General features: G+C 41.3%; 2 protein-coding genes across 16 annotated transcripts in view; one reads left to right on the forward strand and one right to left on the reverse strand.

Moving 5' to 3' along the window:
• STRBP (spermatid perinuclear RNA binding protein) overlaps positions 1–510 on the forward strand; it is a 199,131-nt gene extending 198,621 nt beyond the window's left edge. For both annotated transcript variants that reach the window (XM_086325341.1, XM_086325340.1), the window contains exon 18: positions 191–510. In XM_086325341.1, the coding sequence (XP_086181467.1) occupies positions 191–312 (122 nt within the window). In that variant the 3' untranslated portion in view covers positions 313–510. The remainder of the gene's footprint in view (positions 1–190) is intronic.
• The window catches only part of RABGAP1 (RAB GTPase activating protein 1), a 169,408-nt gene that overhangs the window by 16,712 nt on the left and 134,253 nt on the right, over positions 1–18,443 (reverse strand). For all 14 annotated transcript variants that reach the window (XR_015136365.1, XM_086325323.1, XM_086325313.1 and 11 more), the window contains 7 exons: positions 17,788–17,862; positions 14,295–14,420; positions 13,551–13,694; positions 11,966–12,007; positions 11,600–11,728; positions 1,291–1,383; positions 772–882 (listed from right to left, as the gene is read on the reverse strand). Coding sequence is in view for 13 of the 14 variants with exons in the window: in XM_086325323.1 (XP_086181449.1) it covers positions 772–882; positions 1,291–1,383; positions 11,600–11,728; positions 11,966–12,007; positions 13,551–13,694; positions 14,295–14,420; positions 17,788–17,862 (720 nt within the window). In the remaining variant the exon portion in view is untranslated. The remainder of the gene's footprint in view (positions 1–771; positions 883–1,290; positions 1,384–11,599; positions 11,729–11,965; positions 12,008–13,550; positions 13,695–14,294; positions 14,421–17,787; positions 17,863–18,443) is intronic.

Below are 18,443 nucleotides of genomic sequence, written 5' to 3' on the forward strand. Positions count from 1 at the left end.
AGGTGCTGCCAAACTCTGTCCAAGTGCCAAGTCCAGCCTGCCACCTATTCTCCTAAATAAAGTTTTACTGGAACACCACCAAGCTCATCTGTTTATTTATTGTCTATGGCTCCCTTCCGTGACAATGGCAGAGTTACATAGTTGCAACAGAGACCATATGGCCCACCAAGTCATGTCTGTCTCTTTACAGAAAAAGTCTGCCAACGTCTGACCTCAACCATGAACGAGAGAGTGCGCTATGGGAAGCCTGCCGTACAGAAAATGGACGACACCCTGCCAGGAATGCCATCAGCTCAAACTTTTCAAGATTAGGAGAAGCAAAGAAAAACAGAACATCTGCCAGCAGAGATTCCTGATGAAATCGCAAGTGGTGGAGGCACTGGGCTTTATTACAACTGGCAGTGATTATGCAAAAGGCATGTGGTATCCAGGATGACAAAATCTGTTCTTGTGTTAGGGGTAAGTTAAGGAAATAACAGTGATTAAATGCTACTGACAACTGTAATAGCTGAAGAATCAGCCACAGAGGTCTTTCAATCAATGTCTGGAGAGGTGTTCAGGGACTGCATGTATAATGAGAGAAGAGTGTGGAAAGGAGGGCTTAATGAGATCATCAATGACCCCTGAAGGAAAGGAAGGAACTGTACCGAAAAGAGGAGGTCCTCATGAGAGGGAAACACTAACTAGAATAAACACAAAAACTTCAGGATTTCACCTGATTAAGGGAGAAGTGTCTCAACATAAGCATCTTTTCAGACAAGGGAGACTTACGTTATCCAGGTCTTTTCGCAGTGCAATCTTGCTGGTCACCAGCTCATGGGCTAAGTCATCATTTTCCTGTTCCAACCTCATGTTAGCTTCTTGTAGGCGCCTATTCTCTCGCTGATGGGTGGGGAGAAACCAGTTGTAGACATAAAGATCAGATGGAAACGACAACTTTTCAGGTTAATTCTCAAAACTAATTGCTGAGACCGACGGGAATCTGGGGAGATGTGGCTGGCCCCAATGTGCTGCCAAGCAACAGTTCCTTCCTTGCTGTCTCCACTGATTCAATTAACCATCAGGCAGTTACTTGTTACTGTGACAAAAGCCCAGGGAACTGTAACAAACCAGACAACTAGCATGAAGTGAAACAAGTCTTGCTTTCTCATTTGCAAACTCAAAACTGAAACTGGAACCTAGAAACAGTGAAACTAAATTTTAAGCAGAGCTCACTAAAACTAATTATAGGCACAATTATCTGAAGTGAAAGGCTGAAGGCACTTCACATCACTTAGGCCATAAACAAACCTCAAATCGCTCGATGGGGTCTTCTTGTTGGGCCTGCTGTTCCCTCATGGTGTGATACTCTTTTTCGTATTTTTTCAACTTCTTCTGACTAATCTGTAGGATAGAGCACAGCACAAATTAAAAAGCATCAGGAAGAGGTGGGTGCTTCAAGGCTTGCATTGAAGACCAAGATCTCTACTGACCTTGGCATCCCAAGTTAACCACCAAAGTGGTATTTCCTGCACATAAGCTCAGAAACTAAAATTCTTACTCAAATTTAGGGGTTTGTGGGGGGATAATTGGTTCCTGAAGATTTTACCAAGGGTGTCAGAATGAACATCCAACAGATGACCCCTCCTGTCTGAGTTCTAGGTCTGATTATCCGTCCTCTCCCTCCTCCTTACACACCATTTTCTTCAGCACATACCAGCAACGCTGCAGGAGCTTCCATTCTGTGACCTCACAACCTCTCCATAAGGTGTGGTATTAATAGCCTCAATTTATAGGCAACTTAACTGAGAAGTAAAGAAGTTAGGTAACTTGACCACAGCCACTCAGTTAGGGACTGGCAGATCCAGGATTTGCACCAGGCCATTAGACACCATCCGAGTCCAAGCTGTAGCCACCTCACTATCTACCTCCTACCACTTTCCTTTCCATTAGCACCTTCTGTGCTGCCTTCAAACAGGCATACTTCTCTCTGCCCTTAAACTCTTCCATCTCATTAAACTACTGTCCTCTTTCTCTCAAGCTTTTTCTTACCAACTACTGCAAACTGCTTTACTGCTGACTCATACACCTAACTTTTAGCCCCGAGTTTCAGGTTAATTGGGCTTTCCTGGTGGTTCAGATGGCAAAGAATCCACCTGCAATGCAGGAGACCAGGGTTCAATCTCTGGGTTGGAAAGATCCCCCAGAGAAGGAAATGGCCACCATTCTAGTATTCTTGCCTGGAGAATTTCATGGACAGAGGAGCCTGGCGGGTTACAGTCCATGGAGTTGCAAAAGCATTGAACATGACTGAGCGACTAACACTTTCCAGGCTAATTAGGCATCTCAGAGCTAGTCTAATTTCCTTATTTTACAGATGAAAAAACTGAGGTGCAGAAAGGGGATAGGACAGGCCCAAGCTTGCAGCAGGCTCATGTCAGCATCTCCTAGTCCCTGCTCATTCTTCCCTTTCCCTTGAGCTGCCTGGTATTCCTCTACCATTGATTCTGTGGACACATGCCCCAGTCGGCTGTTTACAGGTATGCCCCAATCACAGATTACTCTTGGAGTTTGGCTGCTGCGCAAAGGGAGGCAGCCAGGAACCTACCAGCACTATGCCCTCGCTGCAGTCTATAAAGATGCCCACTAAACACCAATGGGGTGAGGCTGCAAGCTAGAAAGTGGCATCCCTAAGCCTAGATCTTCTATGTTAAGGCTAATGCTGGGGCAAATTTTTATTATGCGTGTAACTGATTCACAAAGAAAGCACCTAAATAAAACATCTGTGTGATCAGTAAATTCATAAACAATCTGAACAAATCAATAGTAGAGGAACAGAAAACTGAGGCTTGTGGGTGGTCAACACTTCCTCCCAGTACTCTCTGCTGTCAGTCTGTGTAAATGACAAGGGCAGGCAGAGATAAAAGGCTCCTCAAGTGCTTTGTAAAAAAGAAACCTGATGCCAAACCCTACAAAACATTCTCACGAGTCTTCAGGATCCTTCGACTTTTCATTCTCATGCTGTGGTAACAAAGAATGAACATTTCCCACATAACCATACATTTGGTTAGTTACAAAATAATGTCTTCTACATCTCCTTATCCCTTATTATAAATGTCTCATTCTTAGAGTAAAAGGGTGGGTTCCCCCTCAGCATATAACCGAAGCTGGTGTGTAGTGAGTGCCCTGTGAGTGCCAGACCCTGTACATGTGTTATCTCACCTGGTTCTTACATTTTTGTGACAGGACATGGGCATGGCTCTGTGTGTTTACTAGGTTTTTCACATTTTCTGCATTGAGGACGAATTACATTTCTAACTGAGTTAACAATGTGACTGCTGTTTAAAAACAATGCTCATAAGTTGGGCTCCTCTGAGACAGAGCTCTGGCATTCTTTCCACGGACCGCGCTGCTCCGGAACTCTGACTGCTTTCCTAATTTTCAGCCTCACTTCTCGGTCTCTCTCTTCCTCCCTCTTTCCCTTAAATGCCTTAACTCCAACCCCATCACACACACAAAATAAACACAACGCTGCTCACAGTGGGTTCACAGCTGACTCTGACTTCCAGAGTGTGTGGCTATATGGCCAACTGGCTCAAGCTGCCTCTGAGACAGAGACTTGCTGAGAAAGACTGATGCTTGATAACTGAGTGAGGAATGAGAAGTATCAGTAGGAAAAGCAGCAACTCCAGTGTCCTTATGAGGCTGCACCCAGGACAGACCAGTGCCTCTCAGCCTGCATACCCCATCATTAGCGCCTTCTCCAGGTCAGAGACAGGCCTCACTTGCTGCTGTCCCTGCCCTGCACAGAGAGAGTGCCCAGGCATGCTTGCTAAATGAACGAGAGACGACCCCTCACTCCATCCCTTAGCACTGACCTGTCTTCTAAATGGAAATGGCAACCAAAGCTAACAGACGCTTCAAGCCTGGTCCCTTGGCCTGTGCAACCTGGTGTCCAGATCACTCCTGTTCACCTTTGAGATCAGAGCTCCAGATCACTTCTTTAGTGAACCCTTCCTGACACCCTCTTCCCCCATCAGGCTAAGTCTTTCGTTTTATATTCTCATAGCATAAAGCCAAATCCTCCATGGTACCTGTCCAAGTCCACGATTATTTATTTATGTGCTTACATGACTGTCTGTCTTCCCACTTGGAAAGAGGCCACATCTGTTCTGCTTACCAGCATCTCTAGTGCCCAGCTCAATGCCTGGAACATAATCAGAACTTAATAGTCAGCTGCTGAACAAATCAAAGCCAAAGGCCTTCCTTTTTTTTTTTTAAAATCTAATAAGGATGCAAGAAGGGGCATTTATTTATCCAGTAGTTGAGCCTCACTATGTGCAGTATTCTTTGCTAGGCATTAATGATACAAAAATATACACAGATCAGGATATGCAAACTCCACAAGGGCAGGAACTCTGTGCACTGTGAAACTCCTAATGCCTGGCACACAGGAAGCATGAAAATACTTAATGAAGAGACACAGCTCCCACCCTTAAAAGTCCAGGGTTCATTTTGTCTGTCTCTTACTTCCACCACTGCAGTTTTAACTAAATTCAAGAAAAACAGAAGTGATGGAATAAGCCCCTGAGCTCCAAATCACACCCACTGTTGGCTGACTCCCATCAGAAGGCTGTAGAAGTCACAGTTTCACACATTTGCCCTCCAAGAAGGTTAAATTTGAAATCTATTTAAATGTACTTTCAAGGAGGAAAACATTCTAATCATTTCCTGGGCTAAGGCTAAATCTGCAATTCAGGTAAAACCAACTGTATACCTCATCTCAATTAGTACAAGATTCTTAACACTGTTTGAGACGGCATCACTTTTAATATCCCGAGAGCCAAGGTTCCCACTAAAAAGCACAGATGCTAACTCCACCCCCACCTTGCTCCCAGCAACAAAACATTCTACATACCATTTCAGAACGCTCATGGGCTCCCCTGAGGCCCATCCATAGTCCCAGGTTAAGAAACCCTGAATTAGAGAGAAGGTGGACACTTGGAACATGCCAGCTGGATATTTTGGTAGAAGTTAAAAAAAAAAAAAAAAAATTCAGCCTAAAACACCTTTTCCTTGGTCACTCACTTGTCATTAATCTGTCATAGGAAGTGGATAAGGTTCTCTCTTAAAACACGTGCTACTTGCCTTGGGAAAGCTGGCCCCTGACCAGCCCCTGGAATAGGCAGGGATGTCCTGGCCCATGCTGCTGGCCTGGGTGGGAGGGAGACAGAACTACTGGGCACCTAGAGCGTGTACTGAGCAAGCTTGAGTCCTGACTCCACCGATGACTAACTGTGTGACTGAGGGCAAGCTACCTTATTTCAGCCTCAGCGTCCTCATCTGTGAAAACCCCAACTGTCCTTATGAGAAGTGCTGTTGTGAGGATCAAATGATATAATGCACATAAAGAGCTGAGAAGAGTACCTGGCACACAGAGAAGTCTTTTAAATAAAGAGTTGCTATGACTTCTTATTATCATCTGCATCCTTGCCCTGAATCTGAGGCAGCCACCTTCTGAACATGTGCTGCAAACAGGAAGCCATTCAAACAATGTCCATTTAACACAGAAGAGTAGAAACAGGCTGCTTGTGGGAAACAGGAGCTCAGTTTAAAGTTCGGCTCAGAGGCCCCTGCAAAGGTCAGAATTCCTGCTGGGCTGCACTCAGAAAACCCAGCGCAGGAGAGAGCCTGGAGGCTAGCAGCTCTGCACGACAGGGGTGGAGCTATGCTGTGTGGGTGAGTGGGTACACAGGAAGAGTCTGGTACATGAAGGAGCTCCTGACCCCAGAGTCCTCACTGCTAAACAAAGAATTCTGACACAAGCCCATCTTCCCTTTTCAGTTAGTGAATAAAAGAACCTGAGATTTACGTAGGACTTTCAACCTAACCTCTACGCCTACTATTTTCTTTAATCCTCCAAATAACTTTCTGAGATGGGTGCAGCAGGGATCCTCACCCTCACTGCTGTAGGGAGCAGTGAGGACCCCCCACTGCACGCCCTGGGGAATGGAGCCCTACCCAGGTAAAGTGACTTGTCTGAAGTAAAAGACCCAGTCTGTTCAGTCGCAGTGCCAGCATAAGAAAACAAATCTGGGGTGCTTCTTGTTTCTTATTCCTCTCTGTAGCTGAGCTCAGTGTATTCTTGGCATAGAAGACAATCTACAAATGCTTGTTGATATGAACTGACTTAAGGAAAGCAGATACCTGGGCAGAGGACATCAAAACCTGGTGGGCCAGAAGAGCACTGGTGTGTCACAGAGCAGCTGCGATGTTAAAGGCATCACCTTATTTCTTTCTCTACAACCCCTTGTGCTAACCTACCTAAGACAAAGCAGAGGCAGAACCAGGCTGACAGCCAAGGTCGGTGGGACTCCAATGCCTGCACTTAAAACCACTTGAAACAAATCAACATTCTATTTAATTTCTGAGCCTTTTTATTTAATTTGTTCAGTTTAGACTCAAACTCCCTCAAAAATTACTAAATAGAATTAGGCATCCTTGTTCTACCATCAGAGTATTTTTCTAAAGTGCAATCAGCAAGTTATTAGCAGAGGACTCAAACATAGATAAGTACCAAAGGAGAGAAACTTATTAAAATAAGAAGGTGGTAACCACTGCTACCCTTTCAATAATCAGCAAACTTCAGGGTTCACTGCAGAGAAAGAGTAACCACTCAGAAGCTTCCTCATGAAATCCAATTCTAAAAGGTAGAACAAGCAAAGACATAAAACTAGCCTGGTCGAGTTACACTGAAAATGGCACTCAGCGACCGTGTACAAAAGGTAAGTTTCAACACTGACACAGAGACTGAGTTATTCATCATGATATGACAAGTATCGCCAAAAATGGACCTACAGAAGTGGCTCCTGACTCATTCATTCACTCCCCCAGGCACAGTAAAGCACAATGATGATAAGCACTGACTTCAGAGTCTGAAATTCCCGGGATCTAATCTCAACACCATCCCTTACTAACTTTGTGCTGGCTGGGAGTTTTCTTCAATTTTCTAAGCTTCAGTATACACATCTATAAAATGACCTCACATAGGGCCTCTAAGGATTAATTCACGATGTGTAGATACTATGCAAGGCTTCTGTGAACATATCAAGAAAAAAGACCAATAAAGTCACTATAAACACAGATCTTAAAACCCAAACACACATTAACTACACAAATGATTTAAGCAGAGAATGAAGTTCAAACTAAATACTGCTTTTAGCTCATGATTAAAAACACACCCTGAATGCAAATACTCCTAAATGCCAAAGAGTCTTCTGTTTCTCCAAATGGCAAATGGTTAGGATTATATAATTGAGAGATATTACTACTTGCAATAATATCTTTTCTCACAGGTAGTTTGAAGTCTAGCATATTCACTTTATGTTTGAAACAACAAATTTCAATGAAGCAGAGGTTCAGAAATTCCATTTCACATTAGGCAGGATTCTACAGAACAAGGATCAAGTCTTTCTTCTTGATCTAAGAAACCCACAGAGCCATCTCTTTTGGCATGGTTCTTGCTTCTTCTAAGCCTCACTTACTGGACTTATTTTAAAAAATTCCATTATAGACACATGAAGAAACAGTTGCTCCTACATATTTCTGGAGTCAAAAACTTAAAAGACCTAATTTATTTTTTTCCCATTTCCCCCCGCTAAATATGATGCATGGGTTGCCAGGCTCCTAGGACCATTCTCGATCTTCTGGAACAATGTAAATTGAAATTGCTTTTAGATCTTGTATCATAAGTGGAAGCAATTTTTTCTGTCTCAGCTCACTGACCCATGGAGGGAGAGAAATTCAATAGACAGTTAAATGAGCTGATGTATGTGGTTAAATTTAAGATTAAGAGCAGGGGATCTATAACTCCTCAAGAAATTTAAAAAAATTCAGTCTCATAATAAACTAAGAAGAAAGAAGAAAGGGCAGGAAAGAAAGAAAAAAAGAGAGGCAAGTAAAGACAGATACAGAGCAAGATTTACAGAGACAAGGAAGACACAGAGCACAGAGAATGCAGACTGTGTGGGCAGCAGACCCACCTTGTGGCCACTTAAGATACTGCCACACCAAACTCCGTTCCTGTCGCCTTTGGCAAAAAGAGGCCATGCAACAGGCTGTCAGAAGACCCTAGTTCCAATGGGGCTTTTGTCACTGCCCAGTCAGTATCAGTTGGGTAAGTCACTTGGCTTCTATAAGCCTGTTTCCATGCTTGACTTGCCCTTCACACCTCACAGGGTACTGTGAGGAACCAATGATATTCTTACAGAATCTATACAAATATTGGAAATTACAACATTGCAACTGCTAAAACACAAAAGACAACAAGAGTCTCCTGGACTAGCATGGGAGGTAAAGCATTCCCAATTCCCATCTTAATCAGGAAGTACAACTGAGAAAAGGGAGTCACAACTTTGCTTTTACATTAAAAAATAATGGAATGGGATTGAATGAGTTACAGAGCCAATATTTCCTTTCTAAATTCTATACCAAGAAACTGAAAAGCTAGTTTCCAAACCATTCACATGGTAGGAATCCCCTTTCCTATGTCCAGAGGGTCTCTAAACTGCCCAAAGGTCCTATTCACTCACTGTGCCCCCCACCCCAGGCCCTCCCTGTCATGCAGTCCACACAATGCAGGGTTCATCACTGAACTTGACAATGATTTTTTTTATTTTTGAGTACACAGATTATCACTGTGACTGAAGTCTTTTGCCAATAATTGGCTATTGCCTGTATCTGCTCTAATATTATTTGGTATTAAGTATAGCTGCAAGAGTAAAACTAATAATCATCACTAACTCAACTGTACATACCATACCCCACCTTTTAGCAGAAAAGCTCATTCTCTCATGTCCTAGTGAATCTGCAGGTTTTCCAGGATAAGTCAATTTCAAGAAAAAATTACTATTCTTCTCACCTGAAGCCATATGCAAGTAGGGAAAATCATCCAAAGTGTACCCTAACCATGTAGAGAGCTTTCCAGGACCAAAAGGAATTTTGTATCTAAGCAAATAATAATGTGAGCTGTGCGGGCTTGTTGACTTTAATTTCTTGGAAGCATAGGCAAGGAAAAAAAGACATCAGACACGTCCCATCTGGACTTGGGAAATAAAGAATCCATATATTATTAATGTGTTTCAAGCTAATGAAAACACAAAAGGTAAACCTTCGGCTAGATCTATTTTTAAGACTTGCCCAAATATCCATGTTAACACTTCTTTGTAAAACACTTGGAAGAAACTCAACAGAAAAGTCACTTATTCACTTGTCCAACCAATATTTATATGTCAGATCCTGTTCTTGTACTGGGGATTCAGCAATAAACAAAAAAGAGAAAGTGCCCTCTGTCAGAGGCTTAATTCCAGCATGGGCAGAGGGGAATGCAGACAATAATCAAACAAATAATGTTCAGGAGAAATAAGTGAACTGTGGAAAATACAAAAGGATAGGAGATAGGGTGGAAAGAGTTGGGGGAGTGCTACTGTAGACACTGTAATTAGAGAAGGCTTCTCTGGTGACACGTTCACTGAGCCTATGACTTAAGAGGTTTGGGTAAAGCCATGTGGGCATCAAGGAGAACAACATTACAGGCAGAGAGACCAGCCAGTGCAAAGGTCTGAGGAGGGAACAAGCTTCGCATATAAGGAGGCTGGGGTGTCTGAAGTGGAAAGCATAAGGGGGAAAAGCAGCAGCAGCTGAAACTAGCCTGTTGGAGGGGAGATGGGGCCAAGTCTTGCAGGTCAACTCAAGGACTCTTGAATTTTATTCTGAGATAAGAAGCCATTACAGTGTTAAGCATGTGAGAGATGAGATCAAGAAGAGTCTAGGTAGAAACCACTGTGGAAGCAGGAGGACCAAGGAAATTACTGGAAAAATGCCAGAAGAGAAGGGAAGAGATGATTAGACTAGGGCATGGGTAAGGAAGGAGTTGAGAAGTGATCAGATTCAGGATGTAGTCTGATGGCAGAGCTTGGATGTGGAGGACGAAGATGTAAAGTGTGAGAAAGAGAGTAGGAGGGGCTGGTATCATGTTTTCAGGTCTGAGCAACCAGGTCCTACAAACAGGAGACAGGGGCACTGAGAAAGGAGCAGGTTTTGGAGGGGAGGGGAAGAAATCATAAGCAAATAAGAGGCAGCACTTTCCTGTATGTAAACCAGGTAGAAAGAGTAGCTCTAAGAAGTTCAGAGCTCACGTGGCTCTGTCCTTTCCACAAAGCCATCATGAGTGTTACTGAAAAGAGTTTGTCTGCTGGAAAATCCAAGAAGGGAATACTCATAGTAGTCGCCATTGTTTCTTGAACCCTTACTCATCACCTGGCACGAAGGTAAACACTGTACACACACTGTGTTAATCCTCACATGTGAAAACACTCATCACAGCACCTGGCACACGGTAAAATACCACTACATGTTAACCATGGGACTTGTTAAGTATGTAGCATTTAAATTTAATAACTTTAATGACTGATTTCTGGAAGTTCTATTTCCTTTTTTTGTTGTTCAAATCCCCCATTCACTTTACATCAGGATTCCTACCATTTCTCAGTCTAACAGGTAGTTTTACGTATTCTTGCTTTTATAAACAGGCCATTCCAAAGTCCTAGCTTTATGCAGAGACTCAGTTTCAGCTGCCTCTGGAAGGCCCCAAATCATGTCATAACTTCATGAGCATTAATAATCCTAACACACAGTTTGGTCCCATATTCCCTTGGGATGCTCTTTTATTATCACACACATGAGCTTTAAGCAACTTTGTTTCAGGCACCTGGACATTTCTCCTTTTTCTTTCAAGTTCATCCAGGTATTTAAACATTTCTTGGGTCATACTTTATTTGGCATCTCCGAATGTTTAAAGAAGGGTAGCCTGAACTAGCTCACTATGACATATAACCAGAACCAGAAGTCCAATAATACCTTACAGATGAGGAAACGGTGCCTTAAATAGGTCTGTGCTCTATGCAGCAGACAGTGAAGCTTCTCTCCAGACACAGAGGTTACAGTTTTACCCTCTGGAGTCACACCAAATAAACGTGACAGTCAGCCTTTTATGCACCCTATAAGCATCTCAATACAGCTATTTATTCTGTCTTCCATTTGCCTCCATCCTTCACATTCCAAACTAAACTCCCTCAATTATTTTTTCTTCTTTAAAAACAAAACTTTCATAACATGAACACAAGGAGATTTCCTTTTTTTCAAACCTTAAAATAATACAAATCATAAATGCTCCACTGGAAGCGATAAACAGTGAATGGGTTTCCTTCATGTATTATTATTTTCATTTTAGGGAATTTATGTCCACAACAACAAAAACTGAAAGTTAAAGGATGACACAATACAAATCATGAAACCTGAGTTCTGCCACTAACTAGCTATACAAAATTAGGGGGCTTTGTGCTTTGGTTTGTCTTCAAAATTGGAATAATAATTCTTTCCCTAGAGTTCAAAATGGGGAAAGCAATGAGATTAATTCATAGGCTGTAATATATATGAAACAATTTAGAAAATTATACAATACAAAGGAAAACATTATTAATGTGTTATAAATGTTGACAGTTTTATCAGGAAGAGTGAGACACTAACAAAAGAATCTACATTAATGCAAAAATGACTTTACCTTCATGTTGCAAGCTAGTTCCATTAGTTTTTTTGCATTTTCTTCTGAGCGGTATCTCTTAGGAAGCTGAACCCTGAAGAATTTCAGGGCACCTTCAAAGTCTGTCAGTAGCAAGTCATCTTTGGAAGTCTTGAAGAAAGAAGAAAACACAACCATGTACAGAAAAGAAGCTTTTTTGCTATAAAGATGCTCAAGAAGTATTTCATAATCCCAGCACCTTTATAATCCCCAGAAGGTAACTCTGTAGCCTTTGCTAGAGCTGCGTGCATGTGTCCACTGTCAGGGACAGTGCTAGAGCACAGCGGCTACTTACGATGAGATCAGAAATGCCAGATAGCCCAGCTTACAAACAAGTGTGCACTGTACCTTTAATAACCCAAGGGCGACGTTAAATATAACACTTATTCCCTAAAAGAGAAAACAGAGAAAACATTTTCAGTGTTTAGAACTGGACTAACTATTAAGCTATTTGTCTTCAGAATAGCCCGCAATTTTAGAGACATTGTAAAAACTTGAATAAAGAAATGGAGTATCTTGAAAATATTTTGGAAAATAAAAATTACAGGGCCACCAATGAAAAACTAAAGGTAGACCCAGTTTTCCATTCTTCTGAGAGAAGGGCTTTTCTACAGCTATTTTGACAGTTCAAGAATGCTTTCCAAAGTATACTATGCTTCCAAACTAAAAGATTAGTCATAAAATTGTGATCCCTCGTGAAATAACGCCTGGTGTCTCTTCCACTGCCCACTCGAAGGACAACAATCACCCTGTCCAGGAGTCCTATGTCCCAGAAATGAATCTGCTCAGGGTTCCCTCCAACCTGCCTTTCTTCATCTAATCATTCTAGGAGTGCTGGGGCAAAGGACAGCTGAGGGGAGGCACCAACATCTGCTGACCAAGTTAAACTTTAAAAGTTTCTGGGCCTCAGTTTCTATAACTAATAGTCTCCCAATGGTTTTCTGAGCTAATTAGCTCAGAAAGTTTAAGTTACTCAGCCTGTCACCAGACCCACAGTAATTACTTAATAGTTGTTTATAATAGTGAAAAACTAGATAAAGGTTTGCGATTAGGAATTGGTTACATAAATTACGATCTATCCAAAGAATGGAATATCTGACAGTAAGTAAGAGTAATGGTATATTTCTGGAATGCTGTTTTCTTATGTTTCAAGCTAGACAGAAGATACAGATTTTTAAATGGATTTTTGTATGTTTTAAATATGGGATAATTAAACAAAACGGAGGATGGTACAGATGTATGTGTCTATAGATATTCAAGTATGAGATAAAAATAAGTTACTGAATAGCATATAAGCATAGTCATATTTTATATGCATATAAAGTCATAATATATATACCATATGAAAAAACTGTTCCACACAGAACTTACACATACACATATATGAAAACACACAAAAAAAGGCTGAAAGAATATACATTAAATGTTAAAAGTAGTTTTCCTTTAGACTGGGATCAGAAGTATTTTCACATCATTTTGCTTATACTTTCTATAACAAACATGTATTATTTTTGAAATTAGCTTTTTCTTCTTAGGCACACCCTCCAAAACCTAAGACTAAGCTGTGGCAAAGACTGTTATTTACTATAACATCTATTTTCTTTTAGTAATAGACTCTCAAGTTTAAGAAAATTTCTAGGCAGCTTAAAAAAAAATTATCCTTAGCAGCTAGGGATATGTGGTCATGTACCTAAGTTCTGGCCAACAAGAGGTTAAGTGGAAATGCAGGTGGAAATTCCAGGAAGTGTCTTTTAAAAGAGGGGGTACACCTCCTCCGAACCCCTAAACTTCCTAGCTTAAATAAAGAGATAGTGTTTGGACCACTCATCAGCCATACAGAACAGAGCTGCACTCTGGGCAAGGCAGTTACTGCCTGTGACACAGGAGGGAAACTACCAACAAAAGCTTAAGTGCTGTGGCCTCTGATACGCACCTCACATAAAAGCAGGTCGATGATATGGAAGACCATGTACAGAGGGAACTTCGCAGTGAAGAGCGTAAGAAACCACTGGGAGGCATACATGTGCGCTTCAAGGCTTATGTCCAGGAAGTGGTTGTACAGGTCAGGGATGTACTCCTGAAACAGCAGACTGATTAGCTTTATGCACATATGCAGCTGTTTAACTCTCACTCAGGAGGCTCATAAATCTGCCAACAATAGGTCAAAAATGTCATATATTTGTGTTTTTATAAAAACTGAAAAAGTGCTCAGAAGAACACTTATCATCTGGTATGAGACTGGCACTGGACTCTCATTTCCAGTTCACAAAGCAGCTCTGAAGAGGAATCCCCACATGGTGACAAGTATCTGAAAGGACAGTTTTTCTAAGTTATGAAATGTTTGGCAAAGTTTGTTTCACTTTTGTTAGGAGATTCCCAACCAGTCAGCTTCAGAGCCTTGGTAAGTATTTCCTGACTGAGTTTGCTGTGTTAAAATAAAGGCTCCTACACCCATCTGATCTTCTGGGTGTTTATGAGACTGAAAACCTGGCTCACACCCATCAGGTTAACACCTTATTAATCTTGGCATCATTATTACATGGAGAGAAATGAAATACACTAAACCTGATCCTGGATGGCTAAGGAATCACTACTGCTCCTTGGCACCATTTCTTCAATCCTGTTCTTCCCAGTCCTGCACCCTTATCGGCAAATGCAAGCTGGATTCTCTTTTTACCTGCATGAGGCGCTCCAACTGGTAAAATTTGCAATGCAAATCTTCAAAGTTTTGTTTGAAAAGTTCCCTGAGACCATAGTCAAACATGATCTTGACCAGAACACTGAATGCTTGTTCCTCAGGCATCTGTAACAGGGAAAGAGGGAATGGGTGGGAGGATCAAAAATACATACAGAAGTTTTCTCAGTACGTAAAATTCATCCCTAAACTCTCTTATTTGAATACTAGGAAATTTAGTGGTATGCAGTAACTCAGATCTCAGTTGTGTTATGTTTTATAACATTCATTCTTTCAACCAGGAAATATTTAATAATGCCTACTCTATGTCAGACACTGTTGCTGTCCTTGAGGAGCCTCTCATACAATTAATAACTAAATCTCCTACAATAACTAAAATGAATTAGAAAGATCAGTGGGAACACAAGAACAAAAAAGACTGAGTATTCCAGAGGGAGCTAGGAATAGGCTTTAGAGGGAGGACAGGATTCGAACTGAGTAAGAACAGGCCTACTACACGAGTATATGTTTCACCTTCCCCAAATCACGAGACCTTTGTCAAATCATTTTACCTCCTTAACTGTGAATTCATTTCAGTAAAAATGTTCTTCTTCCTCATTGTTGCTAAAAACATGGCTAGTTACAGAAGAACCTTATGTATTCTAATATTTGGAGTAATGCTTCAGGTATTATAGTAACGCTTGCAGTAACACTTAAGATACTACAAAAAGCTTCCCTCACTTCACTTCTATTTACAAACGCTACCACTTATATATCTTCCGTAACTTTACGGAAAAATATCTTCTTGAGAACTTGGCAAATGTCTAGTTTTCAAAATATAAAAAGAACACTGGAAATATTTAAGGCATGATGTGACCACAGCAAGCTTCTCAAATGTCAGGAAGGTGAATGGGTTTCTGTTGAAGATGACGACGACGGTGGGCTGAGCAAAGAAACTGGGAATAAAGCAAAGCTAAAGAGCAAATCAGACTAAGTAGTGAAATGAGAAAAGGATAGCAAATCATTGTTGGAAAGGTAAGGGCTTCGGGGGCAAAGGACCAGACCTTTGAGGTCTTTATCATCAAGACAACTTCACTCTTCACTCGCTGAGGGAGACATGGCCTGCCTAGAGTGACATTTCTGATGTTACGCAGCACATGTGCCCCTGCTCTGAATCAAACACTTATTTTAAACACAATGGCAAGCAGCATAGAGTTCAAACCAAGATACTGGGGATTTGATCGGGAAACTCATTTTAAAAGTGTTGTGGTACTTAAATGGGGATAAATGTCCTTGCACTAAAGTTGAGAACAAAGACAAACCATACAGACTTGGTGAGACTCTGAGATATTAAAGTATGATGAAAACAACAACACAAAAATTTAAAACTTGACCTCATGATGCAGTGTTAATCAGCTTGAAGGTGAGAATCATTTCACAATGCATAGTATATCAAATCACATTTTACACTTTATATACACAATTTTAATTTGTCAATTACATGTAAATAAGACTGGGGAAAAAAAACTTGACTTTTTCTTTATCAATGTCATAGCTTTGTCAAATTTTTGCATGCCTACCAATACTAGGTTCATAGCAAGAAGATGTAAAGTGGTTTTGTTACACTTGTATTACAACCTACACAAAATGGATTAAACCTCTTCCAACAACTTCCTCTCCTTAGAGAAACAAAATCTAGACTGCGTGGCCTGGCCTCCACAGCTCTCCTTCAAATCGGTCTTGGCCTCTCTAGCTCCCTCCCCCCACTCCCCATGGCTCCTGATGCTCCGGTCACACTGCCCTTCTTTCAGTTCTTTCCAGATGCCAAGTTTTCCCCCATTTCAGGGCTTCTATATACTATACTCGGAGAAGGCACTGGCACCCCACTCCAGTACTCTTGCCTGGAAAATCCCATGGCCGGAGGAGCCTGGTGGGCTGCAGTCCATGGGATCGCTAAGAGTCGGACACAACTGAGTAACTTCACTTTCACTTTTCACTTTCATGCATTGGAGAAGGAAATGGCAACCCACTCCAGTGTTCTTGCCTGGAGAATCCCAGGGATGGGGGAGCCTGGTGGGCTGCCATCTACGGGGTCACACAGAGTCAGACATGACTGAAGCGACTTAGCAGCAGCATATATTATACTATTCTCTTTGCCGGGAATGCGCTACTCTCCACTCTAGTTCTCAAAATAGTTATATTATTTTTAGAACAATGTTTAAAGAAAGTTAAATGATACAGAAAAGTACAAAAGAGAATGGATGCCCCTTCTCCTTTTTCAGGGTTCCTGTTAGAGGTTACCTTGCCAGAGAAGTCTGTAAATGAGGCTTCCTTGTTATTATCCTGTATCACACTTTTCACTGTACCTTCACAGAGCCACTGAAATTAACAATGACATACACGCACTGCTTTTTTGCCTACAACTAGCTCTGCATCCACAAGGACTGGGCCATAGTTACTTGATTCACTCCTGATGTCTATCTAGCACAGTTCAAACCGTAACAGGTGCTCAAAAACTCCCCTACCATCATCTATGGGGTATTTTTGCCAAACATTTTAACTTGAATCATGAGGAAATGATCAGACAAATCAAGAATTTGGGATGTCTTACAAGGCTTGAATTTTCCAAATTGTCAATGGCATGGGACACACAAAAAGGCAAAGAGGACAGTTTAGATTAAAAATAAAAAGCAATGACAATCAAATGCGATGTTTGAATCTTTACTGATCTGGGTTAGGGAAAAAAGAGCTATAAGGATTTCACTGAGCGAACAGGGAAACTGAATGTGGACTGTGGGTAAGACATGCTGACTTGTCAGATCTGCCTGTGATACTCTGGTTAGGTCCTCAGGAGACACATACACAAGTATTTAGGAGTGGAATACTTTGATATTTGCTACTTATATTATCCAAAAGTAATTTCAAAAAATTCTTCCATAAAAATATAAAACACCCGTGTTCTGTGTGTGTGAAAAAGGAAGGAAAAGAGATGCAGAGAAGGCAGTGTGGAAGAATAATGAACTGATAAATTAAGTCAAGTGTATACAGGTGTTCACCTTAACAATTTTTCAATTCTGTTGTGGATTTAAAGAAACACTAAGAAGAGGGAGGATAAAGGTCTTTGCTGAATGAATGAATAAAATGGCACGGAAGCAAGCCAACTTTGCCGTTCTAGCCCAATACATAAATCTCAAAGCAAAGACTGATGACAGCGGCTACTTTAGAGAAGATAAAACGTCCTCAAAGGGTTTAACCAAGACTAAAGTCTATCCAATTATCCTAGTAATAAAAAAAGTTCTGCCCTTGTACCAATTTTCAACACTGTCATTTATTTTTACCATGTTTCTCTCCCATGATGACATTATATTAAGAAAAAGGTTTCCGGATATAGGAGTTAACACTCATGCACTAGAGTCTGCCCAAAGGCAATACAAAGCCGTGATCAAGTCTGAGGCAGGACATGTGTTAAGAAATACACAGAGACCTAATTACTCACATGGAGAAGCAGAACAGCAGCGAGAAATGACTGGCCTTGGCAATAGCCAATCTCTTCATCATACACAGAATAAGCCTGGGGGGAAAAAACCACAGGAGGTGTAAATGAATGTAGCCAGTCTTAAAAACAAAATACAACACAAAACTTTATTTATTTGGCTGCATTGGGTCTTAGTTGCAGCATGTGAGGTCTTTGAGTTGTTGTACGGGGGATCTAGTTCTCTGACCAGGCAGGGATCGAACCTAGGCCCCTTACCTTGGAAGCTGGGAGTCTCAGCCAATGGACCACCCGGGAAGTCCCAAATGCAGTCACTCTTGAGTCATAGTTGCCTTATAGAAACTCGGAACACAGGAACCCCAAAAATGCTACCCCCACTCCACTATGGCATTCTGATGGTCACTGAATGATGCAAACATTTCTCTTCAATTCCAACTTTTCTTTACAATACATAAACCTGTCACGCCACTTCTTGTAGCCAGGGAGCAGTAAGGTTAAGCAAAAATTATTTTAGCACTAAAAAAAAGGTTGTCATTCTGTCTTTGCTCACACTTTTCTTTCTTCTCTGCCTGGAAAACGTGCTCTTCCTTAAGGTTCCAAACATATCCCATTTTCCCAGGATTCTTTCTCTCCTCGGCAGGTCTATGGTACTTACTACA

The sequence above is a fragment of the Bos grunniens genome, chromosome 11 (assembly GCF_055505025.1).
Source record: "Bos grunniens cultivar Pamir isolate PY7600 chromosome 11, Bosgru_T2T1.0, whole genome shotgun sequence".
NCBI classification, from domain to species: domain Eukaryota; kingdom Metazoa; phylum Chordata; class Mammalia; order Artiodactyla; family Bovidae; genus Bos; species Bos grunniens.